The sequence below is a fragment of the Schistocerca nitens genome, chromosome 4 (assembly GCF_023898315.1).
Source record: "Schistocerca nitens isolate TAMUIC-IGC-003100 chromosome 4, iqSchNite1.1, whole genome shotgun sequence".
Lineage (NCBI taxonomy): Eukaryota > Metazoa > Arthropoda > Insecta > Orthoptera > Acrididae > Schistocerca > Schistocerca nitens.
This window is the reverse complement of record NC_064617.1, coordinates 300,939,730-300,957,694: the sequence shown is the minus strand read 5'-3', so window position 1 is coordinate 300,957,694 and position 17,965 is coordinate 300,939,730. Positions and strand designations below refer to the sequence as shown.

Below are 17,965 nucleotides of genomic sequence, written 5' to 3'. Positions count from 1 at the left end.
GTGAATACAGGTAAGGTAAGTGGAGTACGTGATGATGTCAGTGACAGTCATGGAATACCAGTCGAGTCAAAGCAGTTTTTCATTAATGTCATGGGGAGTAATGATCAAAAAAGTAGAGGTGAGTTATCAGTAAATCTAGAGAATAAAAGTGAAAACTTTTTGAAATTTAATCAAAATAGCCACGGGTGTACTGCCGGTCTACAGTGTCCAACGGGCACAATATTTCGGCGATCATACATGTCGCCATCATCAGGTGAACTGACGGACTGAGCTCCTGTGAACGTGCCGGCACGGAGATCCGTACGCTATGGCTGCTCAGAGGGAACTGGGTTCGGTCGCGGCGGCGGCCGATTTAAATTCCCTCCGCCCACGGCGCGCTCACTCCGCCACTCCGCCATCCGCGCCACGGTCGCGCGGTGGAACAGATTGCGACGGCGTCTGAGATGACGTCGGTGTGATGGCTCCGTCCGCCGCCGCCGCGACCGAACCCAGTTGCACCTGAGCAGCCATAGTGTACGGATCTCCGTGCCGGCACGTTCACAGGAGCTCAGTCCGTCAGTTCACCTGATGATGGCGACATGTATGATCGCCGAAATATTGTGCCCGTTGGACACTGTAGACCGGCAGTACACCCATGGATATTTTGATTATCAAATACGCCGGGAGAAACTCAAGAATTTTTGAAATTTGTTTCAGACCAGATTGATAACATAGATAAATGTGCATTCTGGAATAAGTTAGCTGTGGTTAGTCAAAGTTTGTATCAAAATTGGTGGAATGAAGTGAAAGGAGATCTAAATAGAAAACATAATTTTGACAGTAATATATTTTGTGTTCCTTCTGTAATAAGTGATGCTTGTTGTGCTATGGAATCAATTTGTTCAGTCTTTACCTGATAACATGAGTAGCCAAAGTAATGCTATGATACCAGTAAAGTTGATAATACCCTGCAAGAACAATATGGATGTAGCATTTGATGAAATTGAAAGTGATCTTTTACATGAGGTGTCTAATAGCAGAGATGACGATTCAGACTTTGGATGTCCTTACATTAAGATTAAGATTGATCAGTGGGACGGGAACTGTTTGTTTGATACAGATAGCAATCTATGATATTGTAATCTTTTCCATAATAGTTTATCAAATATCTTGCCAAGAACATTCAAAAGACAAATTGGTCAGTAGGATTTGGGTATTGTTGGATTCTTATCTTGCCCTTTACTCACTCATTGTACGGTCTGTACAAGTAACTATGTAATGGGTCACGTAGGGCTTGTATTACTTCGGCAAGGATCCCATCTGGTCCTAGAGATTATTTCTTTTTCATTCTTAAAATTATTTGCCTTATTTCTTCTTGCATGATGGGGCCCACAGGTTTATTGATTCTATAGTTTTCCCATAACGTTTTTCATAACTTACACTGATCATCTGCCTCACCTCCTTCTCCATCATCAGGAAGTAGTGTTTCCACTAGCAGGTGACTATTCACAACTTTCTGTTACCGTCCCATCATTCCTTTTGAGTGTGGCTGTTGGCATCTGGAGTGGAGTCAATGTTCTGACTCATTCTAAAGATATTCCACTGGGATTAGTTTGGGACTCTGGGCAGTCCAATCAATTTCAGGAATGATTTTGTCCATAAACCGTTGCCTCATAAATCCTGCTTTATGACAGGGTGTACAGTCATGCTCATACAATCAATCATTTCCTCTGAACTGCTCCTCTATTGCATACAGTACACAATGCTGTAAAATGTATTCATATCCTTCCACATTGAGCATTTTCTGAAGCACAATAAGGGGACCAGCCTCTAACTGTGAAAAACACCCCCACACTATAATACCACTTCCTCTATATTGTACTGTTGACACTGCACATGGTGGCATGTAATGTACACATGGTATAGCACAGTTCATCACTCCAAAATCACTCATTTCCAGTCATCCATTGTCCAGTGGCATTGATGTTTAATAAAGTCAAGTGTCATGTAACACTGGCTACAGAAATGTATTATTTGTGAGAATTGCTTTACCATTGTACCTGATTCTTTTTAATGCCATATGAACAGTCATTGTGCTAATTTAACTGCTTTAGCAGTTTGGAACTCATAAATAATTCCCCTCTGCTGATTTTTGTAGCGACTTTCTGCAATAATTGAGAGGTCCTGTCCATCAGTACATGAGGTGTGCCTGGTTTTGGTTTGGCTATGATTCTTCCTTCACATTTCCACTACAAAGTTATATCAACAACAGTCACGGATGAAATGTCCCAATGGGTTTGTTACTCAGGTAATATCCAATGACTAGTTCACATTTTAAGTCACTGATCTCTCCTGAGTGACCCATTCTGCTGTTACCGTTTCTCTATTCACAACATAGTACTCCCCACCTCATTTCATACTTCTGGGTCTACCTTTGACGACATCTAGTAGCCCATTCCACATAAAATAAGGGTGTCCAGATGCTTTTCATCAGATAGAGTATGTAATAGTAGACTTTCAAAATGACTATTGGTTCCTTTCCTCTTTTGTATTTGACAGTGATTCAGATTCCAAATACAGCCCAAATATTGGTACGGGCATGCAGTCATATATCCTTGGATTAGATAGCTATCAAGTTAACTCACAGACCCATGGAGGGCACAACTGTCTGGTGAAGCAGGTGTGGCCACTGACGGCATATTGCTGATAAATACCATGGCTGGCTGTTTGTCAGTCACTGTCTCGTTTAGTCCATAGAGTCTTTGTCTACATGCCATATGATCATCCAGAGCTCAACCTTGTCTCTTTTATGTTTTTTGATTTAGAATATTCTCTGGGCAGATTTATCAAATTTTGTGACAACCTCCACTGTGTTCTGGAAATTGCTTCTGGTCAGCCATTCACTATGTGAACTCTGTTGTTACTGACCACATACAACTGCCTGTTTGTTCCCCTGGTTTCCATGTCACTACTTGTAAATGTGATCAAGACCTTTGAATCTCCCTACATCCGAGTAGGATAGAAAAGCTTTGGTCCACGAGAAAGCAGAATTGCTGCCACTTCAAACACAACAATTTATATTCATATACCCAGTTTAGTGTAGGTATCTGAGGCAATGAAGTCCTCAAGAAAAGAAGCATAAGTATTCATATGAAATGTGTAAGCAGCAAATACTTTAACTGCGTTGGTTGTCCAGTGTAGTGGAAGATGGTGCAAAATTCATAAATCCTGAAACAATCAAACATCTGTCATTCCACCTGCTTATCCTGTTTTACAAGTTACTAACAAATTTTCAGCTGTTACTATTCATTATTTCCATGTGCACACTACAGTACAAAAATCATATTTCACACATGCTAAACCCTTTTAGTTGGTTTAAGAATGTTTTCTACCACTGCTTAGTGAACCGCTTGTTGCTCGCTAGCATTGTTCAGTACTTGTCTAATAATCCAGCAACCCCCTATTCATCTACATCACAGAGTTGTTTAATTTTCACTGCATGCACTTATCCTGCACACTTTCTCAAGTTAGGATGCCTCCTCCATTCCCCAGCCTCCCTTCCTGCTCCCACTCATTTCCCAACCTCTAGGCCCCATTTAATTCTATTGTAATGCTGATTGTTTTTAAGGAACATATGTGTATAAAAAGTGTTATCCTTAAAAGGTGAAAAGGGGGGGGGGGGAGGGCAACATAAGCATCACCTAAAAAAAAAGTCATCAATTACCTGACTGAGCTTCTGACCAGACTGACAGGGTCTGAGCTGATCCACCACCACCCTCATTTAGGCCTGTAACAGAAAAAATGAAGCTGCTATAACATAATAATACTTGCTGTAACATCAAGTGATCAGTAAAAAAAAAAAAAAAGACACAAATATTGCCAAGTCTGTGCGAATGTTTGTATGCTAAAGTTGGAATAAGAACGTATGTTGCAAATCTACAAATGAATGTCTAATACTTTTATTTTGGGACTATGCACCACAGACAGTGAACTGTAGGTAATTAGTTGTATGTTATTTTTTGGACAGATGTCAATTTAACATGTAAAGTCACAAGCTTCATCATCATGGATTATAGGAGAGAGATGTCATTTCTCACTCTATGTTCAGAGCTACACAGCATGCTTACCCTCCATACTTAACACATTTCATTTGTACATAGCAAGGTAAGAGATGCAATAATGCATAAAATAATTACAGTGTGTCATTATTGTCAACAAACTGTTTTCTTCCAATTCTTCAAATGTAATCTGATTGACATATAATCCTCCAATGGCCAGACATATAATTCTCCAATGGCCACTGAAGTCCTAAGTTCATTTCAGTTGAACTAATTCTTTACTTGCAATTGGCCATATACTGAATCATTCCACATCATAGTGAGGCTCACAATTATGATCCACAGAAAATGCAAAAAATAACTAACTAACTAACTGACAACAGAAAAGGCTTCATCATTAAAAAACTATATCTCTTTTCCCCTCAATAGGATTCTTATAAAAAATTAGTCTACTTTTATGAGGGACAGTCAAAGTTTTATTTATTCCATGAAGTTTCGGGTTTGCAGATGGATAATGTCAACTTCCCATCATAATATTTCAGCTGACAACCATTCAGCCATCTTCAAGTGAATGTTTTGCACTGAAGATTGCTAGATCACATCACTATCTTTATATAAAAAACAGACCTGGAGACGTATGCACAAAGGCAGCTGCAGCATGAGTGACCTATGTGGACATCTATGGCACACAGACATGTGCATAGTGGTGATAGTACATGCACATTCTTTCTGTCAGAATGTGTACTCATGGAGTCAACATTCAGATGTCAAAATTTCAATATTAACAAAATTAACTATCACTTGATGTGTCGTTGGTCATAAAATGTTTTGTTTCTGAAGAAATTAAAGCAATCACTGGGTCTCACACCTTAGCCAGGTGAAAGCCACCATCCCGAATAATAAGATCTTGCAATAAATGTATTTCCACAAATTCCTTAATGACGGAATCCCAGAAGGATCTTGTTGAGGCCAAGATTTCCTTGGACTGTCCTGTGGAGATACAATGCTCACCTATGGCTGACTTACTGGGTCATGAAAGATGCACTGAACATCATTGACAAACACGCCTTCCACAGCCCAGTAAGTCAGCCATAGCTGAGCACTGTATCTCCACAGGACAGGTTCATGGCTTATTTTTCCACAGAAATCTTAGTCTCAATGAAATTCTTCTGGGATTCAATTATTTAGGAATTGGTGGAAACACGTTTAGCACAAGATCTTATTAACAGTGATAGTGGCTTTATACTGGCTAAGATATGAGACCTGGTGATTTCTTTAATTTCTCAGTAACAAAACATTTTATGATCAATGACTTGCTTAGCGATAGTTAATTTTGGCATCTGAATTTCAACTCCACGAGTGTGCATTCTACGAGAGAGTGTCACCATTACGCATGCATCTATGTGCCACAGACGGGGCAATATATGAAGATGGCACGAAACTTGACAGAGGCTGCTCATGTAGTGGCTGCCTTGATGCATGCGTCTCTGCACCAATTTTTGGTACAAAGTTAGCCAAGAGATCTAGCAATCTCCAGTACAAAACTCTCACCTGAAGATGGCTGAATAGTTGCCAGCTGAAATATTGTGGTAAGAAGTCGATGTTATCGAGCTTCAAAACCTGAAACTTCGTTGAATACTCTTTACGCAGGAAAATTTCACAAATCACAAAGTTTTATTTATCACAATGAAAAAATCAAGATGCAGCCATAAAACTTGGTGACGGTAGTGGTTCTTCCCTGCATACTCACATTTCAAAGCAACAATATTCCCACTGATGAATGACTTGGCTGAGACCCGGATTGTAAAAGTCTGCATTTTGGCTGTCCAGGAAATGTTTCACCTTGAAAGTCATATTATCATTCTGGAAATGTGTGCCACACAGTGGTTTCTTATTTCTTTGTCCAAGGAAAGAAGATGGAGTCACTGGGTGCTGCATCTGCAGAACATGGATTGGCGTAGAGGGGGGATGAAGCAACATTTTATAGCCCATAGAATCAGCATATGTGACTGTACCCTGAGCAGAATGAGCTAGGGCTCTGTCTCGGAGCAAAAGCAGCCCCATGAACAGCTGGGCTTGCCATGATGCTTCATCTTAACAGCCACCCACAACCTCATCAAGTGATTCAGACAGTACGCATCTGTAGTGGTTTGCCTCTTACAAGCATAATCTGCCAATACCTCACCATGGCATTCCCAGAAACACTCAGCATCATCTTGCCCAATAACAGTAGGGTCTTTGTCTTTCTTGGTGGGGTCAAACCCATGGTTCCACTACTTACTTTGTTCCTTTGTCTTGGTGTCACAGTGAAACACCCAGCACTCATCCATGGTGCTTAGGCACCTTGACTGAGACTGATACATCTCCAACATTCTTGCTCCTGACTCACTTCAGTGTGCTTTTTGAATGGGTAAGAGCAGTTGCAGAAACTAACAGGTGGCAAACTTTGTCAGGTTCAAAATGTGTGCAACATGTTTAAAATTGATCCAGGACTGTCATTTTTTCATGATCGTCTCAACAATGATACACTGGTCTTTGAGTACCAGAACCTCCACTTCATTTGTAATTCACAGTTCTTCACAGAAAGATGGTATGCCCCTTCGTTCTTCATCATTCAGATTTGTTTGACCATACTGGAAGTGTTCAGGTCCAGTAACAACTGTCGTATGTTGGTGAATTGCTGCATTAACTTCCACCAACTCAGCATGGACTGTTAGTGTTTTCCCCTTCAAATTGTAGATGTAGATAACAAATTATAATACCAAACTCCAGTGTTTTAAAGGACTGTTTTTTTTTTTTTTTGGCTCCTCTAAACCTATGCAATGATATTGTGGTGCAGGGATTTCAATATGTACCAGAACTGTAAAAATAACAACAATCTGGAAAAGGTGGATTGCTATGCACCATACAGAGAAGGTGTTGAGTCACATGCAGGCACAGTGAAAAAGACTGCTAAACATTTATGCTTTTTGGAGAAAAGTACTACTTCTAAATAGAAAAAGACACATACATTCACACAAGCACAACTCACACACACATGGTCACTGTCTCTGCCCACTGGAGCCCAATCGCAGACATGAATGTGTCTGGTGTGGTTTCGGGGGTAAGGAGGAAGCATGGGGTGGAGAACGGGTGGGATAGCAGGGTGGGGGTGGGGGAAGTGCTGTGCTGCCTGTGGGAGAGTGCAGGGATGTGGTGGGGGCAGGATAGGACTACTAGATGCAGAGCTGGGAGGCTGTTCTGGAGGAGGGGGGGGGGGGAGGGGGAGGGGAGACAAGCAGCACTGTAGTGGGAGCAGGGAAGTGGATACTTACGTGAGGGATAGAGATTAGGAAAGGTTCGGGCCAAGGGGACTGTGGGAACAAAGGCTATGTTGTAGGGAGAGTTTCCACCTGCATAATTAAAAAAAAAGCTGGTGTTGGCAGGAAAAATCCAGATGGTGTTGGCTGTCAAGCTGTCATCAAAGTGAAGCACTTTGTGCTGTGCAGCATGTTCAGCAACAGGGTGGACCTAACTACCTATCCCCTTCCTTGCTTCCGATCCACCACATGTCTTCTATCCAACTAACACACCTACTTGTCTTCCCCTTCTCTACTTTTCAACCCTCCTGCTCTTCCCAAGCACAGACTCCCAACACTGCACTTAGCAGCCTTATCCTGTCCCCATCATGTCCCTCTATGCTCCCACAGGCAGCACACCATTTTCCCATACCTCTTCCCTGCTATCCCTCCCCCGCCCCGCACCATGCCTCATCCTTAGCGCAACCACCCACCCCAGCAGATTGCTGCTCATGTAAGACGTAGTTACAGTCCAGCCGTAGCAGCTGGAGACTGTGGCTGGGTGTGCGAGCTGAGCTTGTGTGTGTCTATATATATATGTGGAATGTTTCCCTCGTGTGTGTGTGTGTGTGTGTGTGTGTGTGTGTGTGTGTGTAAGTTTAGCAACCATTTTCACTGTATTCTCTGTGACCTAGCACCTCTTCTATATGGCGAGTAGCAATCCATCCTTTTCATATTTTTGTTATTCCATACAGAACTGCAAAAAAGTTACTGATCAACAAACAAAAAATTAACAAAGTAACTTTATATTTTTAAGATAATGATTAAAACACTGACTTTTCTCACACACAAATGGTCTTAAAAACTGATGTCAATATTGCTCATATTGTGGTACTGCCTTGGATTATTAAAGAATTGATGTTCCAGTATCTAGCCATAAACCTTAACTTTACAGTTGCTAATGAATGAGGACTGAACAGAATATTGGAGTTTATTAAAAAATTCATACTGATTATGTTGAGGGAGTTCACCTATATCTTGTGATGTCTAGATTTACTTTACAGCTAGTGGTGAATATTGTCTTTAATATCCGCCACCAATGGTCAATATCTATCACGGCTCAGAGGCATTACAGCTCAGTGGTTATGATCGCCACAGGGGTGTGTACGGCATGTCATGTGGGATGAACTGACTGCGACAACAGAAGCAGGCAGGCAGCCATTGATTCAGTCTAGTAAAATCTGTTGCATGAGCTACTATCAATCACAACATTCTGTTTATAGGATTTCAATCCTGCACTGTACCTGAACTTTATTGTTCTCATTATTGGCTTTCAGTCAGTGTTCTATTCTCTAAGAACTTGGTTTAGACCGAGCGAGGTGGCGCAATGGGTAGACACTGGACTCGCATTTGGGAGGACGACGGTTCAATCCCGCGTCCGGCCATCCTGATTTAGGTTTTCCGTGATTTCCCTAAATCACTCCAGGCAAATGCCGGGATGGTTCCTTTCAAAGGGCATGGACGACTTCCTTCCCCGTCCTTCCCTAATCCGATGATCTCGCTGTCTGGTCTTCTTTCCCAAAAACAACCCAACCCCAACTTGGTTTAGTTTAAGAAGCACGCATTTGTATCGGGAGCGAACAGAAAAATGGCAACGAGGTATTACCCTATTGTGATTTCAGCAATGCATTCACAGCCAGTTCTGGTGTTCTGCATCTGAAATTTCTGGAACTTTGGCACCAAAAGCTGTTCACTGAAGCAGTGGCAGTACCAAGAACAATGGAGCAATGGCAAAAAGAGCATTTTGCTCTCCTGCAGCTCATGTTTCAGAAGCGAAAACATCAGTCAATAGTCACAGCTAAGCTCTCAGCACTGGCCGCTGCCTTCAGTGAGTCTTTGAAGAGTTGAGAAGTCTACTTTCATAGTTTTGAACCATACTGTTTTGTTATACCATTTCTGGTAGGCAGCTCAGTACATTGCTTTTGTCTTTTAGTGGTTGGTTATACCCTAAGTGGTGACAAAATTGCAACCACTCTCAAACTCTAGCGCTGTCTTTCAGTGGTCTCCATTCTCAGTTAACTGAATATTACAGCCACAAGATGCATTGTGTTGCAGCTAGGTTACAGTTTAATCAGTGTCATGACTGACATGGACAGTGTTACGCAGCATGGGCTGCCAACTTGTAGGGTCTCATGTGCAAGTTCAGTTCCACTTGTCAGAAGTGTTGAATGCACACTCATTGATTTGGGATGTAATTGTGTGCCTTGCCACAGACAGCGAGGTATCAGCAAAAGGTTTGGCCACATCCGATCCCAGTCTTGGGGAAGTGCTCAAAATTGCTAAATCTCTTATGTTGCTTCTGAATCATAGCACGCTTTCGCAAATGAAATTCTAGTATCAAAAGTAGTTCACTGTCACCATGAGCAGCAGTCAACTGATGATTCAGTCTTGCCATTTTCTTTTTCTGCTTCCAAGTTTCAGCCGAGTTCATAAGAGTCCAGACTGATGATGTCTCAAGAGAGACTTAAGTATGTCAGTCATTCTGCTCCTCCTCAAAACAGAGTGCCCTATTTTGTAATGTTAACTGGGTAGGTCACAAAATGCTCTCCCTTCTCAGCATTGTGAGATGCTTCACACAAGCTGAAGAAACTCCAGACCTGCCCCAGCTGCAGTGGCCAACATTCCAGATGCAGATGTCTGCATCATGCAGCAGACCATTGGGCCTTGGCGTCACCCAAAATCAGTGCGTCAACAAGCAGTCCACCAGCAGGGCACCCAGCCATGGCATTGGGACAGCACATCAATACACACCATCACAACTGTGGAGCAGGTGGCATCCCTGCTATTACGGAATCTTGTATTAGACCTGACATTTTCCAAAGGGTCCCTTATCTTCCACATAGAGATCAGCACTGCTGTGTCATTAATAAATGGGGACATGTATCAGCAGCTCAACTCTCCTTTGCTGTGTAGGGCCTGGTGCCAGGTCATGTTTTACTGCCGCACGGCCATTTTTTTCCTCAGAGAACTGTCATTGGAAGCCAAGTACAACAATGATGAAGGTGGACTAACATTTTTAGTTGTGCGTCCCCCTGCTGATGCTGACTTCTTCAGCTTAGATGCCTTCAGCAGTTTTGGTCTAAAAGTAGTGGAACAAGTCAATTTAGTGCCTGAAATGAAGTCCTTTTCTGACCTTGATGCTTTGTCTAATTCATACAAGGAGATTTTTGAACCAACGCTCAGATGTGCACATAATTTTACTGCTCTTGTCTCTATGTAGTCTTCAGCAGTATCAAAATTTTGTGTTCCTCGCCTGCTGCCATTTCAGTTACAGAGTCTGGTGACACAGAACTTGCAACTTCAGGGCCAAGGCATCATTTCGCCAGTTTTAACCATTTAGTGGGTGATGGCTATGGTTGTCCTTAACAGGTCAGTGATTTTAAATCCTCTAAAACTGCTAAGTCTAACACTGATTTCTATTCTATGGCTTGTTTGGAGGATGTGTTAAGTAAACTAGCTTGGAGGCTGCTATTTTTCGAAGACTGATGTAAAGGAAGATTACTCACAACTGCCACTTGATGATGTATCACATCAGTTGCTAGTCTTAAATAAAATGTTTGGCTAATACAGGCACAATTGCTGACTAGTTGGTGTTGCTATTGCACCCACTATTTTCCAAAAGTGTTTAGAACAATTGATTCAAAGTATTCTGTGCTATGTTATTTAATCGGATGGTATCATTGTTACAGGGTCGACACATGTGTAACAGTGAAGGAAGCTTGAATACCTCTTCAAATGGCTCCAGCAAAATACTTACATTGTCAGCTAGAAAAGTGCAGATTCTTCACTCCCAGCTTCAGATAACTAGGGTAAATTCTTAGACAAAAGGTTTTCACACCTGAGCGCATTCATGCCAATGCAATAACTAATATGCCGATGCCGCCTATTGTCCTTACATAATTAGTGTCTAAATGGACATGTGCCACCATATCATTACTGTGGTTTTGACCCAAGAGTTGTTGGATGGGTCTCAACAACCAATTACTTTCACCTGCAAAACTATTGAGTGTGGGGCAGCTCCACTATTCACAAACTGACAGAGGGTTTAGCAGTCATTCACATCATCCAAAATTTCATGAGTATTTGTGTGGGAGCAATTCCACATTTTGACTGACCACAAACCATTGATTTCACTGTTCAGGCATCATTATAAGTTCCCAGAAAAGACAGTGCGGGATCTGCAGTGCTGGGTATTGCTTTTATGTGGGTACCATCATAAAATCAACTGTCCCCCCCACCACCCAACATGCCAATGCAGACACCCTTGTCCCAATTCCCTCCTAGCCCTGATGCAACTTCAATGAGCAGGAAACAATTTGTTTTGCCCTGAAATAACATCTACCAGGAACCCTCGAATTCCCACTGACTGTGGAAAGGTAGCCATAGTACTGTTCTATGGTCCAATCCTGCAGAAAGTTTTGTCTGTGGTACAGAAGGGGCAGCCAGAGCATGTTCCCAGCCAGACTGACCAGCCTTTTGCAATTAATTCGTGTTGTGTTACTGGCTCACTGACAGGAATAAGGGCATCTTAATGTTGGCCACAGAGGAATCTGAATGCTGGTCATCTTTCTGGGCTCCCTCTAGCCCTGCATTCTCCGGTTCCTTCATGCTTTGTATTGGACGATGACGCACATGAAGGTGTTGGTCCAGCAGCATGTCTATTGTCCTGGCAACAATGCCAACATTGAGCCTATGTGCTGCTATTGTTGTGCCTGCTACCTCAATCAGAGCAATACGTTTCTCACCATGGCCACTCACAGAAGAAGGTAATAATCGTGCAAACTAGGTTGACACTTGGCGTGGTGGCTGAAGGAAGAGACCATAAATGCATTTCCCATTTACAATTGGTCCCATCAGCCACCGCATTGAGTATCAACTTAGTTTGCGTGAATAATACATGTTGATTTTGCTGAGCTGTTTCATGGAGTTATATGACTGCTGATGGTAGATGCCCTGTTGAACTTCCTTAATGTGGTACTAATGCCATCCACTGCCACCCCTGCTATGATCCATGCTCTCTTAATGATACCTGCCATGAAGCAATCTTCATGTACCCTGGTGTCAGATAAAAGGCCACTTTGCATCAGCACTGTTCCAGGCCTTTTGTCCCCATAATAGTATCAAATACCTGACCATCACAGCTTTTCATCCCACCTGTAACGTGGAGGCTAAGCAGATGGTCTGCATATTCAGAGCACAGATATAGATCTCATTGCAGACATCTATTGAGGAAGCCCTGCACAGTTTCCCAAGGCGTTGTAGTCAGTCACAGAGGGGATCAGTTGTTTGACTCATGGATGGTTATATCTGTCTGAGCCACCACCACAACTAGCCCCAGGCCCCGTGTCACCTGCAATTCCCAGGTCAGACACCAGGGTAACCATTGGTGCGTGCCTCACACTCGCCCTGTGCCCCCTGTGCCTTGGTACAACCTATCTCATCGCCCCTCCTCTTTGCAAGGTTAGTGTGGGGACTGCAGTTAGGCATCCTAAGGACCACTCTCTCCACCCCAACCTTCCCTCAGTCCTCTTGTACTGGTGCAGTCTGCTGCCTCCAGTATGCTGTTGCCTCCCCCACTACCATACTCCTCACCCCGTCCATTCCATCTGGACTGTCCGGCCATGAGCCCATGGTTCTGGTTAAATCTGCTTGGTATTCTGCTGTACATTGTTCAGCTCTTGAAGAACTTGACTTTGTTTATGAATCACATTTTCATATCAGGAGTGGGCAGAAAATCCTCTCTGTTGTTATACTTATTGAAGCTGTTCATAACACAAAGAAATACAACATAACTGCAGAGATTTGAAATTATAAATATTTTCAGATTGACATGGCTTAGCCACTGTGGCTATGCCCTGTCTCCGCATATCCTTTCTTCCAGGAGTGCTAGTTCTGCAAAGTTCGCAGAAGAGCTTCTGTGAAGTTTGTAAGGTAGGAGATGAGGTACTGGCAGAATTGAAGCTGTGACGATAGGTCGTGAGTCGTGCTTGCATAGCTCAGTTGGTAGAGCACTTGTCCCGAAAGGCGAAGGTCCTGAGTTCGAGTCTCAGTCCTGCACACGGTTATAATCTGCCAGGAAGTTTCACATCAGTGCACAATCCGCTGCAGAGTGATAATTTAATTCTAAATAGACAACTCACTCAACCATTTGAGAAGAGTCAGAATTTATCATGTATGACAAGGGAAACTTTAAGTATATAAGCCTGATAGTAAGGAAACTGTATTTGTTACTCAAGAAAGGCACATCATTTAAAGTGACGCCCATTTATGTAAAGCACAAGATGTATTTGAAAGCATAACTATTTATTTGCTATCCCACCCAGAGTGATGAGTGGTGTTATATATTATAAATTTGTTGTGGCACAAAATGATGTACTTGGCACAGCTGGGAAAATTAAGATATTTGTCTTGGCTAATGCAAAGAATGTCAGTCAGACCAACTGAGCAAGTTATAGAGTACTACATGTCGATGCAGCGAGAACTGCTGCCCAAAAACTGAGGCAGTTACTTCATGTTGTCACCAAACTGGGCAACCAGGGGTGCCAAAGTATTGACATAGCAGAAATATGGAGCACCCATGGCACATGCGCCTGATTACCCAGCCCATAGTTCTGTTATGACTTGCATGAAAGAAACCATTGCTGTAGCAAAACAAGCAAGGACTAGTCTCTTATAAATCTTCCACATTTTCAGTTAGAGGTAACCCAGCCTGCCTGCATCCAGGAATGAGGAGGGACATGTGATGGTCCTCATTCTTTGTGTCAACTGATCTACGAGTTCCATGGGGCTACATGTTTTCTCCTGTAGAGTTAGATGCTACTAGACTCAGTACTGTGCTCATGCAGAGTCCAATGCTGTGGACTGCAACTGGTACACCTCGTCGTGCCCTCTAGTTTGTGACTAGGGGTGTGTGGCCACTCGCCCACTCCCCCTTGTGTGGGCAAACCACCTGCTGCCTGCACAATTTGAGGGCTACTGGTGGCTGCTGCTTCTGCACATAGTCTACAACCAGATCACTTGTGGCCTGGCTGCCTACTTCCAATGCCCTGTTAGCACTAGCTGTCTGGAGCAACATCACAGTTACTGATGTATACTGAATAATAAGTGTATGTTTTGTCAATGCTGGTTCTATGGTGTCTCATCGGATATCTAGCTGGCACCCACATACCACACCACTACCCATTCTTGCCTTGTGGTGACGGTGCGCCGACATTCTGACCTTGACTTGCCATCACTATTACCCACCATATCAGCCGGCCATCATGGCTGTTACATCTGGTGTTGGAATTGGTTACTGGCATCTGCAGCTGTGTCCAGGACTGTGTATTCACCTGTAGCATACAGTTCAGCAGTATGGGTTTGGTTAGTCACTTTTTGTTATTGGCCTTTTCATTTTCTTTTGTTTTGGCCATGGTGCATAGGCAAGACATAGAATTGAAGGATCCTGTGAATTTATTACAATTTCAGGGCAATTGTAAGGAATATTACTTATGTCAAGCGAGATGCCAGTAACTTGAACAGTCATGAATTGGCTTATATGCACGCAGTGCCAGCTATGTGTAGCACATGCCAAAGGTATGGCCATGAAGCACAATAGTGCTCTGAATCATGTTGGGCAATGATTCATCATAAGGATTAGTGTAATTTTTTCTTGTATCTCTGTGTGTTTTTCGTAGATATCCTTCATTTGTATCGTATTGTCAGATGGAGGTTGTTCAAATGCCAAATGTAATTGTAGTTGTATGAATGGTATAAGGTAAGCAAATGTATATTGTGTTCTGGAGATTGTGTGTATTAGTTTGCGCCAGTTTGGAATATGCAACCTATTTTGATTTGAGCAAGGAGTACAGTTCATTGTGTTTCAATACGTGATAGCGAGAGTCATACAGGTGGAAAGTTATGTTGTAGTAAGTTACGCTAATAGTATATTGAAGTGCCCTCTTCATAGATTTACTTTGTTCTCTTGTCATTTTGTGTAATTTTTTATAGCACAGGGTGCTATTCTGGAGGAAATATTGTGAATTTTATCAGCTGAAGTAGCTCAGTTTTAAGCAAGCACTGTCAATATGTCTAAGCAAGTACAGATTTTGAAAGAACACGCAACTTTAGCACAGGAGAAAAGAAGTTGAAAAGGAAAGGAAACAAGACTGGCCTACAGCTATTCCAGAGGAAACTGTGAAGAGAGAGAAAGAATGGGATGCTTGGTGGGAGGATATGCTGATTATGTCTGTCAAGCAGTAAAGAATGCTACAGTTTTGAGAAAGCATGAGGAATTAACAAACAGGAGTGCTTTTGTGTGAACAGACAGTCCAGACACATGTCAGGAATTAAGGGCTGTGGAAGAAAACAGGTCTGTGTCTAGTTTACTGTCTCCCATAATATGTTCAACTACAGTTGACCTAGTTAAACTTGTCAACACTTTGAGGAACAACAGTAAATAGGATGATTTCATGACTTGCGTGAATGAGAATCTTAGGAGATTAGAAAGGAGTACTGGCTTTGTGGAAGTTAATGCGAGTTTACTTGATGTGAAGAGCACTAGTGTTATGGAAATTACGGAGAGTAGTGTAGAATTTTAGCTCCAATATCATGACTGCAGTGCCAGGCAAAGTAATTGTGCGCTGTACTGAAGTAAATGAGTAGCAAAACTGCTGATATTGATTTAGATGCATTGGGCGATAATGTCTGTTGTTTTGAGGTCATGGAACCTTGACTTTATGTGCAGGAAAGTGCATGTGCCACTTACTTTTGTGTCATTGCAGATGGTAATGTTGTTACAAACACTGCAAAGGATGAACAAGATGCTTTAGATTATGTTAGTTATGTTACAAATATGGTGGATAATGATGTAGTACAGATGCATTTATTTCCGAAGGACACAGATTCATCACCATCAGCTGTGGTGCCACCTCTACTAAAGAGAGTGTAGGAAGAAGAGGAGGAGAAAAGAAGCTTACAGGGTTAACTACTGAGCCAACAAGACTGGATCCTTTCAGAATATGAGCCTGAAGATCAGGATGAAGTTAATGATGCTTGCTTCACTGTAGGTACTGAGGATAAGAAAGAACATTGTGTAATTATTCTTGAGTGTACCTTCGAACTTGGGAGACACGTTTCAGCTGAAGGAGACAGCTAACAAGGATACATGGTCAAAAGGTTCACCAAGCATGAAATAGGAAAATTCACAATATAAAAGGAAGTTGATTTTTATGAGAAAAGGTACTACAAGATGTAGTCAATCTATATTCAGCTTTATAATAAAGGAAATAACTGGAACTACTGATGAGTATGTTGAGCCGGATGTTCAGTGTTCAGTGTTCCGGCAGTTTGAATTCGTGTGCCCATCTATCTGACAGCGAACTTTGATGGCGCTGGCCTGTAGCTCGCCTCTACGTTATAAATGAAGCACCCTCTGCGGGAAGTGTGGAGTGCTTGGGGCATCATCACAGCATGGAGCGTCAAATGTTTTATTGTGCCAGTGGTAGTGATAATGAAAAGTGGACATTACATGCTGAAAGAAACTATTTTTTTAATGTTGTAGTTGACTGGTGATTTATACTGTTTGTCAGTGAGAGTTCTTAATGTCACTGTAGCAGTCAGTCGGATTTGTACAGGCTCATTTTCTAAGGTGATACTTGGTGATGCATACAGTTGCACAGACTACAGTGTGATCCATTTATTAAAGCCTCTAGTTTCACTTTTGATGTATAACCGGGATCAGTAGTACAGCTCGTAAACAAGAGTTCTTTAGCATAACTTTATCTTAAGCTATGCTCAGCCATCAAAGACTGCTGAGAAATTTGTTTGGGTTGTGGTGTTTGGACAGTAATGAGTTAAAGCACAATGTTGCACAATAAGCCAGTGCAGAGGGCTTTAGTAATTGTCTTGTACATATGTGGTTTGTAGTGGTTGATCTTCAGGGTGTGTGTATCTCCGTTTTATTTGGTTTATATTTATAATGATTCTTGTCCATGGGGGCAAAGTAATTAAACCCAGATTTTATTTCTGAAGTTTTATTAATTTTTGTTTCACTGAGTAAAACTTTGGTTAATGAATGGATATAATTTAAAGATAGTATGTCATCAGTCTACCAGGATAGATGCTTTAAACTTTTTTATCTAAGTTATTGAGAGCTTAAAGTAAATGAAATTGCTTCCGTCATTTGAATTCAATTTTAACTATCTACAGTGCTCTCATCGTCTGTATCACTGTTGGATTAACTACTATTCATTGTGATTAATGGCTCTGGGAACACTGTAAGTGGGCCATTGCCTTATACCTGTCTTAGTTTCAGGTTAAGATCAGTGCTTATGACTGAAAAAACCTTGGTGCCCAGCATGTCCCCCTGAGCTGATGGTCCTTCAACCATGAGACCCCTACTTTTCCTCCTGTATATTAATGACTTGAACCTGAATGTTGATGCACACAAAACAATAATATTTGCTGATGACACAACTGTACTCCTCAAAGGGGAGAATACAGAGGCTGTGCAAAAAGCTGTGAACTTGGATACTGATCAACTCAGCAACTGGGCAAAAATCAACAGATTAACTATCAACACCAAAAAGACAGCTTCCATGAACTTCCACA

The 17,965-nt window shown here is 42.0% G+C and overlaps 1 protein-coding gene across 2 annotated transcripts in view; it reads right to left on the bottom strand.

Moving 5' to 3' along the window:
- Nucleotides 1–17,965, bottom strand: part of LOC126251489 (uncharacterized) — a 164,894-nt gene that overhangs the window by 53,076 nt on the left and 93,853 nt on the right. For both annotated transcript variants that reach the window (XM_049951950.1, XM_049951949.1), the window contains exon 4: nucleotides 3,704–3,766. In XM_049951950.1, coding sequence (XP_049807907.1) covers nucleotides 3,704–3,766 — 63 coding nt within the window. The remainder of the gene's footprint in view (nucleotides 1–3,703; nucleotides 3,767–17,965) is intronic.